The 23,424-nt window shown below is 36.3% G+C and overlaps 1 protein-coding gene and 1 long non-coding RNA gene across 5 annotated transcripts in view; both read left to right on the top strand.

Annotated features, from left to right (window-relative positions):
* trabd2a (TraB domain containing 2A) overlaps nt 1–13,297 on the top strand; it is a 78,777-nt gene extending 65,480 nt beyond the window's left edge. For both annotated transcript variants that reach the window (XM_023293207.3, XM_055004112.1), the window contains 2 exons: nt 3,191–3,463; nt 11,845–13,297. In XM_023293207.3, the coding sequence (XP_023148975.1) occupies nt 3,191–3,463; nt 11,845–12,049 (478 nt within the window). In that variant the 3' untranslated portion in view covers nt 12,050–13,297. The remainder of the gene's footprint in view (nt 1–3,190; nt 3,464–11,844) is intronic.
* Nucleotides 13,298–21,816: 8,519 nt separating this feature from the next.
* The window catches only part of LOC129347324 (uncharacterized), a 496,469-nt gene continuing 494,861 nt past the window's right edge, over nt 21,817–23,424 (top strand). The window contains exons 1-2 of one of the 3 annotated variants that reach the window (XR_008599366.1): nt 21,824–21,869; nt 22,390–22,445. This is a non-coding gene — a long non-coding RNA (uncharacterized LOC129347324). Of the gene's footprint in view, nt 21,870–22,389; nt 22,446–22,780; nt 22,843–23,424 lie in introns of those variants that run through there. The other 2 variants (XR_008599364.1, XR_008599365.1) reach the window with 2 other exon arrangements.

The following is a 23,424-nucleotide window of genomic DNA, read 5'->3' as shown; positions in this document are numbered from 1 at the left end:
ATATATATATATATATATATATATAAAAATAAAATCACTTTAGATATTTTTAGGATTTTTTGGGAAGATTTTTACTCATTTTTTGAAAGTATTTACAAGAATTTTCTTGCCAAATCTTTTTTTTTTTTTTTTTTTTTATAAATAAAACTTTTAAGGGAGACTTTTAAGAAATTATTGGAATTTTCTTCCTGAAGGTTTTGCAGATTTTCAGAAATTTGGTGAATTTTTTTGCTGAATTTTTAAATTTTTTTCAGACAAGGTAACAATATTTTTTGGTGCCCATAAATGAGGACAACAGGAGGGTTAAATGTTCATTAAAGGCTTCAGATCTGCAGAACTTGGCAAAAATATTATATTCTTGTACAATTAATGCAGTGCCACATGACCACCTTGTCAGTAGAGACGATAAGGATTTGCAGAAATAAGGATCCTGTATTTTCTTTGGGGTGTTTGCATGTTTTCTTTAGACTTTAGTGCCCGTAAATCTGACAAATTCCCCGTCGGCCACCTATGAAGTGGTGTTGAAAAGACCAACTTAAGCAGGGCTCATACCTCCTGCTGTGAAGCATGTAGTGCAGTCTAGCATGGCACACTGCGGGTGGCTATCTCGGTCTAAGATCTGTGCTCTTGTTCCTGTGTGAGAGTGAATGAAGGAGCAAATCTACTTTCACACACAAAAACCCTGAGTTTGAACCTGCATCTGACTCATTCATACCTGAATCTGTGACTGTATGTCCATTCACAATGCTAACCCTTCTTGCAGGTGTATTTGTTCTGTTTATGACCAATATGAGTTTTCCCAAGTTATTACTGAAACAAAAACAGACTCAGAAATAGTTTCCATGCAAATGCCATTTATGGCCAAAACTCAAGACAATTCTCATGTTTAATGGGTTTTATTGGATGGTTTTATGAATGTTTTTATATTGAGGGTCTTACATGTTTTTTTGCTTTGCTTGTTTGTTTTTTTTTATGTTATTTATTTTATTTATTATGCACTTTAAGAACTGCACTTTCAATTTCGTTGTTCTCATACAGTGACAATAAAGACATTCAGAGTTTGATTCTGATTACTCCACCAAGGAACACGGCGTAGTTATGTGACGATCAGCATACGTACGTCTGGCTGTCTGTCTTGCCCTGGTGACATCTATGTGTTTGTGTGTGTTTGCTAGCTGCTTACCATTGTTATCTTTGGTCTAGAACGGCCAAAAATCACACAGTGTGTAGCGACCTTAACACACGCCTGTACTCAATGCAAGGTTATTTTGTTTGTGGGTACTTCTGTATTAAATGGCCACATTCTGATCATCAATAATTAATAAATACTGCATTTCTACAAAAAAAAGTCCTGCATTTCTGACAATGCCATATGGGGGCATGGACAGCCTTGGAGGAGTACTGCGCTCTCTGAGTGTTTTTCTTTTTGTGTTTCTTATAAAGGGAAGTGGGTGTGTTAATGTGTTTGCATGTATGGTGATTGTTAAAGACAGTTATCGACCTCATTAGAGACGACCAGCAGCTCATCAGAAGCCAGAGTGTTTTCAATCAGAGAGATGAGTGTTGGTTTGTCTCTCATACTTCCCATTCCGGTCCTTTAATTTGTTTTTCCAGGGAATCTCGGATATGTTCTCTATTAGGACGTCTATTGCTTGTTGGATCGTCCGCAGCATCCTGTTCTTACATTGCAAGGATTCTTCTTCTCCTCAGTGTCCTCCCCTCCTTTCCTTTCCTTAGGCTTTATTCTGTCATGTTTGAGTAAAATTTAAGGAGAGGAAAACTTCAGTGGCATGTATGCTTCCACTAGGTCACGTTCAGAATGCAATACTCAGCGCAAACTGTAGAACAGAATTACTAGTCAGCAGTTGTAAGCAGGCAGGATTTTGTAACAGAGAATTTTGTAGCTCAGTCCTTTATGAAGGTAATTCTGAAGAGGCTCACACAGAAGAAGAAGACAAAATATATGAAAACATTCACAGAAACCACTTCAGCATTATTAATTTTACTGTTATTAAAGCCACAGTAGGCAGAAATCTGGAAGAGTACAACAAAATGAAATAAAAATCATTAGAATTTGAGATACTGTACATGTCTCGGATGTGTAAAATATCTGTCAAATATCCAAGAGCTGCATTTGAAGTTACACATAAAAATGCACTTGTTATGACCTAATGTTATCCATATATTATTGAAATTTGAAACACAATTGCTAGTTGCACAACAATAATTCAATATTTTTTCAGTCTGTTTGTCATTATTTTCTGTGTTTTTGTGGTCATTTTGCAATTTTGTAGTTATTTTGTGTGTCTCATCATTTTGTATCTATATTTGATAATTATGTGTCTCATTCAGTCACTTTGTGTTTTTCCTGTGGTCATTTTCTGTTTCTTTGTCAATTTGTGTCTCTCTGTGGTCATTTTGTGGTCATTATCAGTCTTTTTGTGGTTGTTTTGTCTCTTTTATTGTAATTTTGTGTCTCATTGAGTCATTTTGTGTTTTTCTGTTGTCATTTGTGTTATTTTATAACACAAAATAACTAATTTTGTCTGTGTCCAAGAAATCACTTTCCACTAAGTTCCCCATTACAAAAACACCTTTCAAGGAAGTGTGTTAATTCCAGATCACATGACCTGCTCCACATGATGTCATTTCCTTTCTGAGTTATTTAATATAAAGTAGTCAACAGGTTTACTACAATATCTTTAGAAATAACTTTCAATTTCAATTTCACTCAATTGAATATATAATATTTAGAAGAATCTTTGTGTAAAAATGCCATGTGGTGTTTGGTTATAGGCAGTCATGTTGATTTTAGGCCTGAAAACAGCAATAATGTCAACTATGTTACAAAAAGTCCCCTGAAGAAAAGACTGGCCAGACTCCAAGGCTTTCTGACTTATTTAATATGAAGTAGTCAACAGGTTTACTACAATATCTTTATAAATAACTTTCAATTTCTATTTTGCTCAAGTGTATATATAATATTTAGAAGAATCTTTCTGTAAAAATGCCATGTGGTGTTTGTTTATGTTGATTTTAGGCCTGAAAACTGCAAAATGTCAACTATGTTACAAAAGTCCCGCAATTATATATTGACCCTTCTAGTATTAAATCCCACATGCTATAGCAAAAACACATCATCTGTCTTTTCCTTCAACAGTATCTTATCACCCTGTCACATGTCCTCCAGGAGATCATCATCCAGACCTGCCTCTCCAGAATCAGACGACCACCTGGACGAGTCTCCTCTGCTGGAGCCTTTCCTCCACGAGCTCCCCCACAAAGAGGAGGACCAGGGCCGTCCTCTGGAGGAGGATCTCTTACCCCATATGCTTCTGCCGCCAGACAGCCTGGAGCTACTGGAGAAAGCAGAGAGGAAAATGCTGAAGAAAAAGAGGAGGAACAAGCAGAAGAAACAGCGGCACCGGCATTTTAACGACCTGTGGGTTCGCATTGAGGAGAGGTAAGGAGACAGAAACAAGGATGGAAGGATAAGAGTCCTCCTGTCAGCGGAGACATGAGATGAAAGGTCAGGAAGGAAAGGGAAGAGTGTAATAGTAAAAGCTCAGAGAGGATGTGAGAGGGGAAATAGGAAATGTGTAATGCAGACTCGTCTATAGAATAAAACTGACACTTCCTGGTGTGTTGCCTCAGGCTCAAACAGTCACTAGATCACATCACCATCCTCTCCACACACACAGCTCAGCTCAGCTCAGCTCAGTGTGAGTCCAGACTAGCTGGTATGAGTATCTTTGGATGTGAAAATAGCTACCTGGGAATTCCTCCTAAGTATCCGTCTTTGGTCTCACAGTAGCTCCAGGCAGGGACTAACCGGACAACAAAACAAGCTCACCTTTCAGACAGAAAGGAAAAACAGGAGCCCTCTGCACAAGGTGTGGTCCGCCGTGTTGAAACTCCTCTCAGCTTGTTGAAACGGTAAAAATTAGTTTTCACGGATGTGCACAAGCAGAATGGTTAACATGAGTCTCCGTCCATCCATCATGTGCCACAGCCGCCTATCCAGTTCACGGTTGGAGGCGAGCTCAGATGCATTAGTGAGAAGCTGCGGTTTATTTCAGCCGCATTTATTCACACCTATGGGCAATTTAGAGTCTATAATTTCATCTGACTTGCAGAAATTTGTATTGTGGGAGAAAATCAGAGCAATTAAAGGAAATAAAGAATAAGGAGAACATGCAAACCTGACACAAAAAGGCCCTAAAGACCTTGTTGCTATGAAAAGCTATACCTTCTTTTATCGTTGTCTGTTGAGGAAAAATGAATAAATGACACAATCTGGGAGTAAAGTCCTGAGACAGTTCATATAGAAACAGTAGAAAATGTACTCTGCAATAGAAAAACGTACCATGAAAAAATAAGATTTTGCTTCTGATTAAAACATAAATCAAATGAAACCTTTTGTATATCTCATTATTAATTTTACAGAATTTTTCCCACATTTTTCAAAAACACAAAAATATCAGTACAATTTTAAAAGCAGACTCTAAGTTTATATGTATAATGTAAAATAAGTTTAAAAATGCATTATTATGCAAAGTTACATATAAAAACTCACAATATACTTGATTGGATCTAAAATGAACAGTTTATCTTTATAGTTATAATTGTAATTATTTGTTAAATAACTATCATTTTGCTCTTTTTCAATGTTGTATTTTTTCACTTGTAGGTGGACATACTTGATTAACAAAGATCTGTCAAATACGATATTTGTACATAAAGTGACATGTAAAAGTGATCTATTATTAACAGTAATTTACTGAATTAGTAATTTTACTACAATATATTGACTTTTTTTTTTACAATATTTCATTTTCTCTACACAAAATTACATAATAAAACTCAACAAATAATGGCACTTATCTGCAGTTTTTAGCCTAATTGTATGAAAACATGATTTAATTATTTATATTTTTATATTTATGTAATTAGCTACATTTATAGGTAATTTCACATTTTACACATATAAAAATCCTTCATTAAAAAGCTAAAAAGAAAGAATACAAATCCTGTGAACTTAATGCTAGAAGGTCAATATATAACTGAGGGACTTTTGAAGTCCATGGGATTTATCTTCCATATGTTTTTATTAAAAGTAGAAAAACTAATGTTTTTTTAAGTTCATTATGATCATGTCTTTACAAATTCTATAATTATTTATTATGGAAACAATCAGTTATTAGTAAAAAATGACTGGATATCACTAAGATGTCAACTAAATAACTGTCCTAATTTAAGAACAACCACCTTCTAATTAGCTAAACAATAATAAAATGAGTTTATTCAGAAATAGTTTTGATTGTGTTCTTTTTATTAAGTTGAGATGATCATGGCAGATATTTATTTTTTGGCAATATATCAAATTTTATATGGAAAATAACAAATTAAATCACTTTCCACTAAGTTCCCCATTACAAAAACACCTCTCAAGGAAGTGTGTTAATTCCAGATCACATGACCTGCTACACATGATGTCATTTCCTCCTGAAGAAAAGACTGGCCAGACTCCAAGGCTTTCTGACTTATTTAATATAAAGTAGTCAACAGGTTTACTACAATATCTTCATAAATAACTTTCAATTTTACTCAATTGTATATATAATATTTCGAAGAATCTTTGTGTAAAAATGCCATGTGGTGTTTGGTTCTAGGTGGCCATGTTGATTTTAGGCCTGAAAACAGCAAAAATGTCAGCCGTGATACAAAAAGTCCCACAATTATATATTGACCCTAGAAATGGTGTTAATTAAGAAAAAAATACAGTTTATTGTCAAATTATTACTTTATAGTATTTTGGGGGGACTCAGCTGCCCGTTTTTCTCTTTCTTTTTTTCTTTTTCTTTCTTTCTTTTTTTCTCCATAGTACACGCTGAATTCAGCTCTCCCCGACTTTTAATTTATGTGACCCACGGAACTTGTGAGCAGATTGGATGAACATTATACAGGTGGAGACCTCCACCATTTACACAGGAACAGAAATGCTACTGTTACACGTCATTTCACTAAAAGCTCACGTTTCTGAGATGTCTGCACATCTTGGCCTGAAATTACTGGCTGGACGTCTCCTGTGGATCTATTTTCATTTTCTTCCTGTGTTGATGTTACTTTTCTTCACTCTGTTAATACGTGTAGCTTTAAATTCTCTTTACATTGGCTTAAATCCACAAACACTCGGTGATTAGCGCTATGTGGAGTTTCCATGTTGGCAGGACTTTTCCTCTGGGTGCTGCAGTTTTCTCCTGCAGTCTTCAGACATGCGGATGAGAATTTAAACTGTGAACTGGTGTCAATATAGTTCTCTTGTCTGTTTTTTCTTGATAAAGTGGCAGCTTTGTCCAGGATTAGATAATCAAAAGCTCTGCTGTAGCGTGACAGTTTTTTTAAAATACCGATATTGAACGGGAATATTTTATTAAACTGGCTCGTAATTTCAGGGTTTTATGTTTGTTTGTTTTTTTAGCATCTGACAAAATACAATAATTTGATAATAACAAATTAGACACAAAATTACATTGTAAGAAACCTGCAATTTAACAGTTTTTCTTTCTTTTTTCCCATATTTCTGAAGTACACCAAACTATGAATACAGTTACAAAAATACATGATTAATTTGTATGTTTAATATAAAATAACATTAAAAACGTGTAACTGATTAACATGCATTTGCATTTTAACTGTAATTTCCCCATAATTTCCTTGATATTTAACAGATGAAATAGTTCAATTCAAGTTCAAAACTGTAAATGCATGTTATGTTAGATTAATTAAGGATTGAAGAGTGTGATTTTTCACAACAAAAATGTTGAATGAATGTGTTTTATTCAGTGTATAATACCTGTAAGCATTTGCAACTGGCAAAATTTACTTTTTATCATTATCTAAATAATTTAGCATTATATATAAATTTATTAATTATATATTATAGGTATAAATATTATGTTATTTTATATTATAGCTAAATAGTGCCATTAATGTAATTAATTTTACACCTGTATTATTTATTATTAATAATATTTTTTAAAAGCCACAAAAATAAGAAATGATTTATTTCTTCGTTTTTTTCTTTTACAATGTACTAATATGAATGGACATTTGCATTCTCCCCATTCCATCATTTGTACTCTGTCTGCAGTGCACTTATTATCAATAAAAAAGAATCGACTAAATTAATATTTACAGATAATCAAGAAGCTATTCTTTATATGAATGAATGAAAAAATAAAAGCTTTAGTGCACTAAACTATGTCCTTTAGCCGATAACAGCATCTCTTATTACACTTTTATTTATTTTATTTATTTGACGTTGCTGTATTTTGCCACTTCTTGTTGCTCTAATAGCATTTATGGATTTATCTTAGCTCGTCTGCACAATGGAAAATGAGCCGTTAGCTGCAGTAGCTAATCACTAGACCAACCAAATGTCTTTCCTGTTAGCTGTCGTCATGGTAATCAGCTGATGCCGACTGTGCCCATTATCTCCAGATAGCATTTCATCTGCCCAGGTAATTCGTCTGTCTCCAGGGAGCAGATCTGAACCACTTGGTGGAGATAACGTTTTATCAACACTATCTCCACCACCTCAGTAACGCTGCTGACAGAAGATCATTTTGAAGCCGTTGAAGTCATTGATTTGTGGTCTGTTGCTGTAAAACGCTTGAGTGAGAAGATGTGAACAGGCAATAGGTGGAAAATGAAGGGAAATGAGGTAAAAGCACTAAATAAAAGAAATGAAATAAGGAGAATGTATCTGGTTAGTGGTCATTGTTTGCTATTTAACAGCCGTGATCTTACATTAAGAGGTTGAAAGACCAGATATAATGGCTGGCAGTTACGTTTTTGCATAATTTAAACCTGTGCAAGACTCTGGCATAAAGCATGTTGGAATGTCATGGGAACATATATTTTTCCATGTACAGTAAGCACTATTCCAAATTAGCGTCGGAAAAAAACCTCCAACCGAGTAGCGTCTGTTCTTCACAGAAACAGAGGAGGTTTGTGAGCGTTTGTGTACATTCTGTCTGCAGAAATGTTTTCTCTCTTTCTGCAGGACCCTGTATTCTGAACAGAAAGGAAACAGACTGTTTGTGTACGCGTTTTACCGAGTGTACTTGCTGCATGCTTTTGTATATTTTAATGTCTGAGAAGGTGGCCGGGTAACAGAACAGCGAGGCGGCCTAAAGAGCAGGAGTGACGGCAGCGACACAGTCGTCTGTTGTGTTTGATGCGTGGCCACACTGGCGGTGTGTCACACCTGGTTTCCTTACGCCTCCTCAGGCCCTCGAACCTAAATAAACCAGCTTTTTGCAACATTTCAAAGCTATTGCATATTTGAGAATGGACTTTAAAAGTTTAGAGAAACTTTAAGGAAACAAATCTTACTCATAGGTTTGCCTTAAATCTGTTTCCTGCTTGGTCTAAAACTGGAAAAGTATGGAACAAATAAAGCTGAGAGCTGAAGCCAAGATTGAAATGCCCATTACATCCATTGAGATTAATTAGAAACTGTGATAGAAAACTTACTGACCAAAGAGTGTTTAGTCTGTTAACAAGCTTCTGTTCCATTCTGGATGTGATTGTTGCTGTTTTGGCAGCAAAAAATCCAATCTTTCAACATTTGTTTGAGTCAGTTAGGAAACTGCTTGGTAGAGTTTGCTGCTGGCATCCACTGTTTGTGCCTCTTCGTGTGGCGGTTTTCTCATCCATTACGGGTTCTACAACAGCATGTTTTGGCCATATTGGCACTTTACTCTCCAACTGTGTCATTTCGTCAGCCAAGGAAATTACAGCCTGCTGTAATCCAGTTTAGAACCGGTCCGCAGACAAAGAAACTTGAGGCCAGAACTTTAAAGTATAATAGAGGTATTTGAATGTCTTTCTCAACAAGACATTGTACAGTAAAATGATAATACTATCTTGCCTGGCTTTAACCGAGAGAAAACCTCATTTGATTGCTAGTTTTTAGGGGAAAAACGGAAAGTCGAATGGAGAAAAGACCAAAAAGCTAAAGAGTAGTAATCAGAATATAATGTAGGCAAAGCAGGATAAGTGAAAGCCAGAGTAAGAACAGGCAGATTGGTTGTTGGTTTACGGCCACGAGCTGATCAATGAGCTTCACATCCAGGAGTTTCCTCAGAGAAGTTTCCCTTTGTAGCTTTCATGCTCATTATTATTTCCATTGTTTACTTCCTGCAGTCTGCATATTTTCTCTGGCACTTGTGGACAATGCGGTGATGGAGAGGGAGCCTCGTTCTTCTACTGATTATGCCGTGATTTCTTTCTTTTTTCAATCCCAATGGCACCGCGCAGATATGGAACCAAAAAAGCTTTGTGTTTCAGGAAATTAAGGAAAAAGACTGGAAATAATAATGCTGGTGTAACTCCAGAACATGGGGAGGTTTCTGAGTTTAGACACTTATTACACAAAGCCTTGTTTGGACTGCGTCAAGATGTTTTTTTTTTTTTAAACATAGAATTGCAAACGAGAAGCCAGCGGCTGCATTAAGATTACAGTTGGTGTATTGTAATACTCACAACATGTGTGAGTGGCTCCATGAAGAGTAAATCTGGAGTGTTTTTCTGTAACATTAACAGTGAAGAATGGAAGAATGTAAGCAAGAGTGGAATTGAACGTCAGGGCCGAGTGGGTGTGGGTTCATTACGTTTGACTGACAGCAGGCCGGCAACGTAAGCAAACAAACCATCAGCTGTCAACACGTTTGGACTCAAATGTGGCTAAATCTGGATAGTTTGAGTTGGTGGTGTCACATTTTTACAGCTAAAGAACATGAAAAAATACCCAGAATCCTCCCCTGTAAAGCCCGACACATCAAAAAATAGCCAGAAAATTCGTATTTGTTGGAATTGAGATGTTTATTACCCCTTTAGACAAACTTCAAAAGAAAAGTTTTGCCAGATCATTTTGTTTATGATATATTTTTGTATCAAATTTGATCCATTGGGTGGTTTTGGCAACTTTTTGCTCACAACAATTTAAAGCAAAACTCCACTTGCTCCAGTCTACTAATTAGCATTGAGCTGACACACTTCATAACAGAAAGATAATATAATAATTAATAAAATTAAAAGAAATAACAAAACAACAAACTGCAGGGAGCCTAGAACCTGCTCTGTCTCCTCCTCATCCTCATCTTCTAACTGCTCCATGCCACTTGTGTTGCCATCCAGTTTCTTGTTGATGATATTTTCAATGTACTTTCTTTTTCTCTCCCCTTCCTCTAGTCTTTTTGACATCTAAAAATTAGTCAATGTAATACAGCGATTATGATTTCAGAGGAATTGTTATTGTAAAAATACTCAAAATGCATTTTGAAGATGGTATTTCATTCATTAGTTAAGTAATTAAAATAGTGTGTGTTTGTATTTTCATAGATATAGATTACATTACAAAAATGGTACGTGACGATTCAGGAAAAAAGCACGTAATAAACCTGGAGTATCAAATTTAATACAGACATTTGAACACGAGTTAACCGAAATATAAACAGTTAACTCAGTAAATATGCATTCTTTCAGTGCAAAGAATACTTATATTTATAAATAAGTAACAATTTAGATATTATTTTTATTTCTTGAAAATTAGCAATAATTTTCCTGAAAAATGTGTGTGGACGATTTCATGAGTTTTTGAAAAGAAGCAAAATACAACTTTAGCTGCCAGTAGTGGACAATGATGATCCACAAGGGGGCAGAATACATGGATCAGGTTATATACAACAGGTTTTTAAGGAAACTAATTATCACGTTGATGAGATAGAGGTCTCAGAAACTCATGTATCAAATATGATACAAATGGCTATATTACAAGCTAAACCCCAAACTAAAATCAAGCTTTTATTTCGTTACAGCAGTGGCATCAAACTCATTTTAGTCCAGGTTCCACATTCAACTCAACTTGATCTCCAGTGGACCGGACCAGTAAAATCACAGCATAATAACCTATAAATAACCACAACTCCAAATTTTTCTTCTGTTTTTGTGCAAAAGAGTACATTCTGAAAATATTCACATTTAGGCAATTGCTTTTCTACAAAACATTATGAACAACCTGAAATTTCTTCAGAAAAATAAGTTAAATTTCAACAACATTCAGCCTCAGTTTATCATTTAAACATTACAACTTCCAGATCACAGAGTGTCTACAAAGAAACACAGTATTTAGTCACAAGTATCTGGAACTGAACAATATAGTATTTTACTTTAAAAAAGACAAAAAACAAGACAAAATATTACAAAAATGAGACACAAAGCGAGAAACAAAATGACAAGAAATTTGACAAACGACACGAAACAAAACAAAAAAGTGACAAAAAAATGAGACAAAAAAGTTACAAAGTGACGAAAAAAGGACAAATGAGACAAAAAATGATTAAAGCGTGAAATAATACAGCAAAAACGATACACAAAACAATGAATACAGCAAAACACAAAATGACAAAAATTAGGTAAAAAAAACAAGCGAGACTAAAAGGAAACACAAAAGGACAAAAACGTGAGACAAACGACAAAAGTTGGACAAAAAACAACAAAAACAAGACAAAATATTACAAACATGAGACACAAAGTGACAAAAGAGCAATGAGCAATACAGTATTTTACTTTATGATCAAAACAACTTGTCATGGTCTAGAAATTATTTAAAATTTATCCTTTTGCAAATTTACAAATTGCAGTTAATGTCTTCTCTGTAACTTTTCCACTTTGAGGGCCGGATTGGATCCTCTGGCGGGCTGGTTTTGGCCCGCGGACCGCATGTTTCACACCCCTGCTTTACAGCGACGATTTTTCTTGTGTTTTTACCCGTAGTGCAATGGTCCAGTCCCCGCCTCCTCCTCTGGTCCGCATCATCAACGGCTACATCACCGTGCAGCCGCCGCACAGAGTCCACAACCACCACAACCACCGTCACACACACTCTGCATCAGCAGCCTCCTCCTCGGCATCACTTCCCCTCATCCTCCTCTGCACGCTGCTCACAGCCATCCCTCCGACATGGACCGTGCTCCGCTAGCAGAGCCTACAGTCAGCCTCGCTGAGTCCAAACTCCAACATTTGGTGGTTTTACTAATGCAAAGTGCATTTTAAGACTCAGTGGAGCACGGAGAAAAGCATGTCAGGTAGCTCTGATCTTTGAATTGAATGCTAAATCGTACTAATAGAGCATTTTTCTTACAAACTGAGGCCTTTATGTGCACGAAAGTCCATATAGGAAGAGGTTTTTTTGAACATAAATGTTTGGGTTTAGTTATTTTACACACAGAACAGGATCTAGCGCACAAAACACACTAGGAAAAAAGTGAAAGTTTCAATAGGAAGAAGTTTTATTGGACGTCTTAGAGGTCAAGCAACACGTAGAGTCTCACTATTCATCATTAAGTGACCGTTCAAAAAGCAGAATATCAATGAAATCGTCGCTGAATATCAACTGAAACCACATGTGCTTTGTGTGTGTGTGTGTGTGTTTGTGTCAGTGTGTGTGTGTGTGTGTTTGTGTCAGTGAGTGTTTGTTTGTGTGAGACAAACCAAGTCTATCAGCTCTTAAACCCCGCTGGGCTCACAAAGTGTTTCTTTGTCAGATCTTAATTTATTCTTCCATTTTAGAAGAATTTGCGGGGGGGAAATTGTAAATATTGTTTCTAAATATTATAGATGTATTTTAGAATTATTAAAAAACAAGATAAAAATTAAAAATATTGGAAAGCATTGTTGCTTGTTGTTTATATAAATATATGAATAGATATGCAGTATATTTTTGGAAAGAAAATCAGGAACTAACCACCATAGTCTTTCGTGTCATGTGTCTCACTGAAATGATTTTGTGTTTTGCGAGGGACAGATGATTGTGTTGTACTTCTTGTGTATCAGTGTTATCACCCGCTTCGCTGTCTCCTGTGTGAAAGGATTCCTGTTGATATGTATGTGTGCTGTTTCACATAGAGCTCATTTGTTTTAATTTATTTAACTACTGTAGTTTTGCTTTAGGCCATATGAAACATTCCCTGTGGCTTTTTTTATATACATGTTTTTTTTTGTCACCATGATGTCCAAATGTGCTTTATTTGCCATTTTTCAGACGTTTTTAATTATAATTTCAAATGCATATGATGATAATAATAATAATGTTATGAACACATAAAGCTGTTGACGCATATACCACATGCAGCTTAGTGCTTTAGGGCTTTCACATTTCTTTTATGGCATGAGGTGATTGTAATTAATTACCATGGCAACAATAAAATATTTATCTAGATTAAATCTTGATTGGTTTGTGGCTAATTTTTAATGAATTCTTTGATTTAATGCTAATTCTTAGTTACAAAGTGAAACAATGGGAGGTCAGTGAGTGCCATGATGATGATGATGATGATAATTATGATTATTATTAGCAGGAAGCTGTTCAGTATAAAAAGCTCATATAAACACATTTTATTTTACCTGCCCATCAGTAAACAGCTAATAAACTGCTGATGAGCATAGTGAGGCAGTTAGCTGCCAAACTGTGGAGATTTTTTGTGTTTTTTCCATGGATACCAAAGTCAGAAATAAATGGACTTCTCCTTCATCAGGTGGGTATAAATAAGCAAATGTTTGTGGACACGTTCAGCAGCCTTTTAGGGTGGGAATATATCAAAAGCAGGTTTATTCCTGGTATCACAGCAGCGTGACTGTATGTTCTGGCTAACTGGAACAGAAGAGTGGGTGGGTATACGCCAGCACACGTACACATGCTGCCCGATGTCCTCACCAGGGTTCATGTCATGTTTATGTTAGCGTGCAGCGATAAGGCGGCTATTAGAGGCCGTTTGATGTGTGCATGTGGTCTGCAGCAAACGAGGCAGCTGCTCTGCAAACGTCGCTGCATCAGGACACAAACAGGAAACAGGAGCCAGCGGGTTTTTCAGATCTACAGGAAATGAGAGTTAATTGATTTGTTGTATCAACAGGAAAAGAAAGCTAATTGACTTGTTAGACTGTGCTTTGAATGAGGAGTGGCTGTGTGCCGGATGTGCTGGATGTGCACGAGCAACGTTAAGACAAGAATCACCATCAGAACCTTTTCTATAGGCAGGTATATGATTCAATACATGGGAATCAGCCTGACAGGCAAGTATAAGATACATCTGTATCTCAAAACTTAAATTACGTGATGTTTTTTTTGTTCAGTTTACTTTCTTTTGTTTACTCCAGTAAGAGAGGAAACAATTTGCCCCACAGCCAAGTAGGAGTTTGATGGTTTGACATGTTCAAAGGTGGATTTCTTCACTTGATCGCCACAGACTGCTCATATTCAACACTGTCTGCGTTTAGATTTTTACTCTGCAAACTATTTAGACCTACTTCTGCCACTGTGATTAATCAGGCAGCATTTAGCGCTTGAGTCGGTTTGTGTCTCAGATTTTGCTCAGAGTTTACTTATCTGTTATTTGCAACCCAAAGCTAAGTTGCATCCATCTATTATCTATACACCGCTTAATCTTAACTGACCATTTAGAATCACCAATTAACCTCAGCATGTCTTCGGACTGTTGCAGGAAGTCAGAGAACCCGGTGGAAACCCACACAGGCACAGGGAGAACATGCAAACGCAACACAGAAAGATCACAGGCCAATATCTTGACTGAAATATGGTGAGAAAACAGAAAAATTTGCTATCAATGCATCAGTGTTTGTGGTCCACATCATTGTTTTGTCGCGTCGAAATGGCATAAAAAAAAAATAAAAATGGAACCTTGGCTTACAATATTTGCCACATGTCAATTATACTCATAACTGACATTTTTATAGGCTCAAAAATTGCTTTAAAACTGGACCTTATTCTGTATGTTGAGTAGAAAACATGGATGCATCCATTTACACTACTGTTGAAAATTTAAGTCACTTAGAAATGTCCTTATTTTTGAAGGAAAAGCATTTTTTTCAGTGAAGATGACATTAAATGAATGATAAATCCAGTCTAGACATTGTTAATGTGGTAAATGACTATTGTAGCTGGAAACAGCTGATTTTTAATGGAATATCTCCATAGGGGTACAGAGGAACATTTCCAGCAACCATCACTCCTGTGTTCTAATGCTACATTGTGTTAGCTAATGGTGTTGAAAGGCTCATTGATGATTAGAAAACCCTTGTGCAGTTATGTTAGCACATGAATAAAAGTGGGAGTTTTCATGGAAAACATGAAATTGTCTGGGTGACCCCAAACTTTTGTATATACACTTTGAAGAACTGTCATGTAACAAATAACTCCCTTGTTTTCAAATTTTGCACCTTTTTTGCTATTTTAACAGAACACTAATTAAAAATGTGCTCTCTACTGGAACCATTCAATCATCCGGATCTGCTGGAAACTACTTTGCCTGAGTTCACACCAAATTTCACGGCTCTGGAGGTTATGTTTCTGGAAATATTGAACCCATAAAATTGATTCCGAAATAGAAATATAAATTTCTCAAAATTGAGCCAGAAAATTCTACAGAAATTAGTCTGGGGTCAAATAACAAATAACAAAGAAGTAAACTCTGAACGAAATCTGAGATAATGCAGCAACATTTCCTTTGAACTCTGTCTGATTTGACACAGACCTAACCTTTTCTCTTCTCATCAAATGGAACCCAAACTGTGACTGTCAACACACCCGAACCCCGCTAGCTTTCTTTGTATGTTACAGGAAAAGCAGACTGAAGCTAGAACTGCTCATAAGCTTTAAACTCCCATCATGTTAAAAGCAGCATGTGACTCTAAGTGGCGTGTCTCTGCCACTCCGTGTAACACAAAACTTTCCAAAACAGCAGAGCTTGTAAGTCACTCAGTCATTCCATAAAAGAACAAACAAACAGAGGTGCAGGTCACTCCTCTAATTGCCTTCTGTTGAGTGCTTTTGCTGACAGACGTTCCAGCTCATTTACTGTTAGAAACACTGGAGAAAGGATGGTGTGAATTTCATGAGTCAACCTGAGCAACGTGGTTCTAAACACAGAAATCAGCGGCCATCAGCCGACAGTTACTTTGATTTGAGCTAATCTTTGTCTGAAAGTATATATTTTATTGCTCTTTTCACTTTTCACCTCCCAAGTGCCTGCAAACATGACAGACATGAATTAGCTGGTGGATTTTATTTCACCAGCACTTCTACGTTTCCTTCAATGTAAAAAAAAAATGCTTGCAAATTTTAGGGTGAAAAAGTGTGAAACCTTGACAGTAAAAATCTGTAAACTACAGTTTATATAAAACTGAATCACCATAAATAAGGTCATCAGGAGAAAACTGCATTTTTTAATTCTTTTTTTCTCTTGAAAAAAAAAAACAAATTTCTCTACTCTTGCACAGTTATTTAATGGAAAAAGTGTAAATTAATTCTGTAATTTTTGCATTTATTTCCCAAAAGTATCCAATTTTTTACAGTTAGATGTACATATTGTTGCACTGATTTTTTTCATGTGAAGATTACAGTTTGTGCCGGTCACTTTTGTGTTAGCAGACATATGCTCTAATATTTATGACAGGTAGAACCGTGTCATTGCTAAAAAAAATACATAGATTTAATGTTAAATACACAAACTGTTGTGCTGATAATGAAAAAAATGCTGTAATATTTATAGTAAGTCACATAAAAATAAAAATATAAAGTCAAATAAATAACAAATGTGCTTTTCCTTTGCTTTTAAAGCGACATTTAATGTCGCTTTAAAAGCAAAGGAAAAGCACATTTCTTCTTACTTTTTAAAATTATTTTATTTATTTGTCTTTATATTTCTATTTTTATTAACATTTTCTTTTATAGATCCATTTTCTGATTAATATTTCTTCACTCAGCAACATTATTTTATATTTTATTTATTCGTCTTTATATTTCCATTTTTATTTGCTTATTCTTTTACAGATTTATTTTTGTAATTTGGCTCTCTCACTACTCGATACACAGCTGCCGGAATTTTACAGCAAAAATAACTTCTTTTTTTTTTTACAGTTTTCTTTTCATGCAACACTTTCTATCCACATGAAATCACACAAACACACCCACAAAGCGTTGCCTGTTTGCCTGTTCAGACGAGTAAATATGAGAAATTTGTTCCATAATTTCCACAGGATCCGTAACTGAACCAGCATGGGGGGATTTTTTGCCCTCATTATACCCTCATTTATCACAATATGAAAAAAATATGTCCTCTCGACAGACATCTACTCCTTAAAACACAATCAAATAAGAAAACGGGTCTTATGAAAACACGCCACACCGGACTGGAGGTGGAGGTTGCCAGATTGGACGAAGCGAAACCTGCAGGGATTGAAAGCAGATGTCCGAGCAGACGTCTGTTTCCTGTAAAGCGGAAAACTAGTGGTAAAAATCTAGAAATAGCAGCTAATTTAGGTGACTTAATAAAAAAATACAAAATATATATTCTTTAAAAAGTTATGCAGCTTAAATCCTCAATATAGATATCTGATCCTTTGTAGGAAAAAAAAATCAGAAAACAGAGCTGGTGAACTATAAAGTGACCGATTTTGTTTTCTTTGACAATTCAGGATATATGATATGATATTATTTCTTTATTTTCATGTCAACATGGCAGCAATACATCCAAAACACACAATATTCTGATGCTCAATTCTCAAGTTAAAAATGTTGCCTTTTGTTCCAGGCCTGGCAAAGAAATTCTGCCATGAAAAAGGTTCCTCTTCTAAAACATAACTCATATTTCATGGTCATCCAAACAAAAGAAATCAGAATAAACAGAGGACATCTTCCTGAAAAGTACCTTCCCGATATCTTCATATACAGGACAGTAAAACACCAACTGAACCTCACTGTCAACTTCACCTGAATTACACAGCAAACAAAATCTGTCCTCCTCTGGAGCAGCTTTAAACCTCCCAGTCTCTAAAGCTGATGGTTCCTCAGTGTAACTGTGCACACAGGAATCTCTGTGTTTTGCTGAAATTCTACTTCACATCAGGTTCCACATTGTATCTATCCTTTATGAGACAATAACTTTGGTTTATACCAAATATCAACAGACCATTTTTCTCTACACCTAAGGAACATATCCCTCCTGATCTCCAGAATATCACAGAATACCTTAATATGAAAAAGAAATGATGAGATGTTCAAATGAAATGAAGATTTTTGCTCATTAGCTCAGGGGTGACGACTGGAGACGCCCCAAATGAATGTCTTGTTTGTGATTCTCTGATTGGACATTTTCACCAATCTATTCCAAAGGCCAAGCATTTGGTATTTATGTCTGATGTTTGGAGGTTCCCATCCCATATTTTCACTAACGGCCAAAACTGAAGTAAATGATCGAATCGCTCAATGATGCTACGTATTACAACTTGTATTATACAGGGATTTGTAGCCAAACACATTGCTCTAATCCAGGTTAATCAGGCTCTCTGACATTTTTATTATGAGGACATGGACACTAATTTCCCCACATTTTTACCAGTCGCTTTAAAGCTGTACAGATCCAGGCCTTCCATAGATTTGGCGACAAGAGGTCAAATCACTTTCCCATTGTTAAAACAAGCACAGAGTGTTATTGTTTATCTGATGTCGCTCTGCTCCATCCCTCACAGTCCTGCACAAATAATCCAATGTGTGGAGAAAGTCTCAGTGTGACTATTATCACGGCATCAGTCTCAGAGCCACTGCCATGTGTTAACTGAGAGCCACCGTAATAAGTGCTCTGTTGACTGAGTCCTTAGTGTATTTACATAGTAAATCTCCTCGGGGTTATAAATAATATTTTATCAGTGAAGGTTAAAGCTTGGAGCAATGGGAACTCATAGTGTAACAGCAGGACGTGTCTACACTGGAGAACACTCTTTTCTTCGATTGTCCGTCAACAAAATGAGGAATTGTGTGTGTTTTGCCACAGCTTCTGTTCCTGCTCTCTCTTTATTCATCTCTTCTGCTTCTTTAGCTCCTTAGTTTACTCTGTGTAGCCGTTACTGTGCATTTTATGTCCCTGTTTCTGGGCCGACAGAAGGTTTCATTGAAGATGAACTGAACGTTTTCATGCTTGTCTCTTCCGCGTGAAACTTCACAGAAATACTCCAAACTTAAGGAACCCATTAGTCTCAGCCAGTTCAAAGTATTTAGTATGGACAATGGAAAATGCACCCCAGTATACTGGAAATATTCTGAGTTTTCAACATGTGTTTTTCGTCCATTGTTTCTTTCCACTGCACTTTTCCATTAAACCTTTTTGTCTGAATGTACTACTGTAGTAATAAGATACACCTATCTTTAAGGCCTACGCTGTCCTTTAAAAGTACTACAGGGGCTTATTCTGGAGTATTAAGAAGCATAAAGTTTGAACTTCAACAATTTTTATGAAAATATGAATACTTCATGAGAATTATATAGATTATGACCAGTAATACAAAGGATCTGCAGTGGGAATTAATGCTGATACATAAAATAAAGAGCTTCTGCACCACTGACACTAATTATTCACTCAGCAAAGCAGGTAACAGAAGAGACAAACAACTGGCTAAGACACAGTTCCCCTCAAAAACATGACAATAGTTCTCAGAATTATCAAATTATCTACCTGGGTCAATATATAATTGCAGGACTTTTTGTAACATAGTTGACAGGTATCATAGTTGCCATTTTAGTGATATCCAGTCACTTTTTATTAATAAGTGATTGTTTCCATGATAAATAATTATGGAGTTTATAAAGACATGATCATAATGAACCTAAAAACATTAGTTTTTTTATTTTTAATAAAAATGTGTGTAAGATGTTTCCCATGGAGAGTCCGTCAATTATATATTGACCCACCTGCTTGTGCTGGATTTCAATTTTCTACCATCACCTGCAGTATTTAGGAATCATTAACATGTTTTCTATTCACAGGGGAAACACACTGCATTGCAATGACCTAATAGGCTGTTCAGTGTAAAAAGCGAGCCATGAATGTTGAGCCCTGGAGCATGAAAAGCAGCTTTCTGTCTCAGTTGATGGAGGGTAGGATTTTCAAACTGTGTGAAGAATTTAAGCTTTAAATGTTACCTCTTAACCCTAAAATTAATGTTTCTATCAAACAAATAACATTTATTTATCGCAAGATATTGTTTCCTCTCAGAAAAGTTTAATTCTTTTCGTCTTCTATCCACTTTTTATTACTTAAATCTAAAAAGAAATGCGTCTTTAGACATTCTTGACATTTCTGTGTCAGCCGTTTTTTTTTTTTTTTTAACACTTACAATCAATATTTCAGTTCAGTGAGAGTTGTAGAGCAAATCATTGTTTATGTCTCTCAGTGCCTCCCAGGGTCAGTCTGCCTGTGATTGTCAGCTTATAAACAAATGAAGCGTTTCTGTGCAGGAGTTGCACCACAGGGTGTCACTCAGCCACAGCTTCAGTCAATAGATCCCATTCACAGGAGCCGTTTTTCTGAGGAGGAAGCCCACACTGGGAGCTCCAACTCACATTTACTCACAAAACACAAGCACACACTCACACGTCATACCACAGCTGTACATATTTACACACACACACACATGCACGCTAACCAAGTTCAACTGGACCCCGTACAGGATCTGGGCGTGTTTGGTCGATATCAATTTTCATTGTCAACATACTCTGACTCTCAGATGAAAAGTTACCCCCCTTTATATACAGTCTGTGCTCTTCACACGTAGCAGACATGGAATGAAAAAACAGGGGCATTTTCGAGACGTATGATCTTGCTTCGGAGTCCGACAACATTAGCATAGCATTAGCATGGATATCTCCGGCATGTGTCTTCTGTTTACTAACACGGCTGGAGTGAAGCGTGACGTCAGGGTGGGGGGGTGCATGTACATACAGTCTATGAGCATGCTGTATATCTTGTCACTGGAAGTAGTTTGCACTGTTCAAGCATAAAAACGTCACCTTGTTTCAAAAGCTTTATGTTGTGAAGAACTGAGATTTGGAAATTTGTGTTTCTTGTGCCTTAACTTGTCATTTTGTAAAGATGTTATTTATTTTTGCTATTTTTTATTTTGTTATTTGGAAATACCAGAATTTGCACATTATTTTACATTTTTGTCTGATCACATAATTTAAAAAAAAAAAAAATTGGACATTTCAATCAAACAGTTACTCAGTACTTGAGTAGTCTTTTCACCAAATACTTTTTTACTCTTACTTGAGTAATTTTTTGGATGACTACTTTTTACTTCTGCTTGAGTGATATTATTTTGAAGTAACTTTACTCTCACTTGAGTACAATTTTTGGCTACTCTACCCACCTCTGATGACGACATACTAAACTAGGACATTTTTGTGACATGTTGGACAACATACTAAACTACATAGGCGTTTCTAGCCCATTTTGGGGGGGGGCGCTCAAGCACCCCTAAAATTTGAGAGATTTTTTTTATTTTTATTTTTTGTATTGCATGTCCTTTTTTTTTTAACAAACCAGAAAAGTGTAAAAACCATACAGTACTTGGTTTATACGTAATGTTTTAACAACAAAAATACAGCAAACTGTGAAACATCTGCTTATGGAATGCAACCTGTTTGAGGAACAAAGAACACAGTTATATGCCAAGATGTCACATGAGGGAATGGAATCAATCACAATGAGGAGTCTCCTTAATCCCAGAGACAACCAGGCAAGGACGGTGAACGCAGTCCTTCACTTTATCAACTCCACAGGATTACATCTTTGGAAGTGAATGATCTGAATTCTGCATTCTCTCCCTGACCTGCGAGAGGCAGCAATGTGCCGCAAGGCATCCAGCCTGCCGGAAATTCAGAAGAAGAAGAAGAAGAAGCAGGAAGAGCTCAGCGCTGCCTCCCAGAGAAGCTAATGTGCAGTCGGGGTGTAAGTACCTGCTTTAAACAACGATATATGGCACAATTCTTAACTTCTACCACCCAATACCAACACATTATTATCGTTACAAGTCCTCATTTTTGCTGCATTTAATCATAGGTTACTGTTTATGTTGTTAGGTAGGAGTTCGCTGACGTTTTTTCTAGCTAGCAAACGCTCCAGGTGGTCAGTGTCTGTTTGAGCTGCTGTTGTGTCAAGTGCATGTGTTCATATTAAAGCCAAGGTGCTACTGACTAGCTAACTGACTGGATGCACATTAACATTAGAACTCCTATTGTGTGTGTGTGTGTGTGTGTGTGTGTGTGTGTGTGTGTGTGTGTGTGTGTGTGTGTGTGTGTGTGTGTGTGTCTGTCTGTCTGTCTGTCTGTCTGTCTGTCTGTCTGTCTGTCTGTCTGTCTGTCTGTCTGTCTGTCTGTCTGTCTGTGTGTGTGTGTGTGTGTGTGTGTCTGTGTGTGTATGTGTGTGTGTGTGTGTGTGTGTGTGTGTGTGTGTGTGTGTGTGTGTACAGACAGACAGACAGACAGACAGACAGACAGACAGCCTCATCATGGACACCGAAAAGTTGTAAGAAAAAATGAAAGCTGCTACCAGCCTCTCGCTTTTACAAAGTATTTTTCATGGTTATTTTTTGGCTCTTTAACCCAATAGGAAAGCTGTATATGACCTTTTCATTTTGGACTGTTAACATTCAAATTATGATGGACTTGTTTCCTTGTTTATGTGAATTACAGCATCATTAGCTGCAACATCTGCCTGTTCTGTAAAACTGGTAGCTCAACGACAGCATCCTGAGGGCAATTAAGTGACAAATATTGTGCAAGAACAGCATGATTACAACCCTGTCAATTTCCACTTCTTAGAATGTTTACTGTCAATTATCACACATAAAACAAGAAATAGTACAGACAGACAGACAGACAGACAGACAGACAGACAGCCTCATCATGGACACCGAAAAGTTGTAAGAAAAAATGAAAGCTGCTACCAGCCTCTCGCTTTTACAAAGTATTTTTCATGGTTATTTTTTGGCTCTTTAACCCAATAGGAAAGCTGTATATGACCTTTTCATTTTGGACTGTTAACATTCAAATTATGATGGACTTGTTTCCTTGTTTATGTGAATTACAGCATCATTAGCTGCAACATCTGCCTGTTCTGTAAAACTGGTAGCTCAACGACAGCATCCTGAGGGCAATTAAGTGACAAATATTGTGCAAGAACAGCATGATTACAACCCTGTCAATTTCCACTTCTTAGAATGTTTACTGTCAATTATCACACATAAAACAAGAAATAATATTCTGTACTTTTACCAGCCAGTTCTCAGCTGTAAACCATAAACATCACAGGGTTCTGTATGCTACTCAGTCTAAATCAGAATGAGTACTACCCAATACACAGTGAATAAATATTATCTGAAAGTCGGGTTATTGTTGTTTATCAGCACAATACAAAAAGATTCATGTTAGACGTATTCCAGTTAAGACTCTAGAATATCATGATTTATGTAAATTTAACTCAGTAATATGAATATTCAGGTTAA

Source organism: Amphiprion ocellaris, chromosome 17 (assembly GCF_022539595.1).
Source record: "Amphiprion ocellaris isolate individual 3 ecotype Okinawa chromosome 17, ASM2253959v1, whole genome shotgun sequence".
NCBI classification, from domain to species: Eukaryota; Metazoa; Chordata; class Actinopteri; family Pomacentridae; genus Amphiprion; species Amphiprion ocellaris.
Note: the sequence above shows the minus strand (reverse complement) of the source record. Positions and strands in the feature narration are given on the sequence as shown.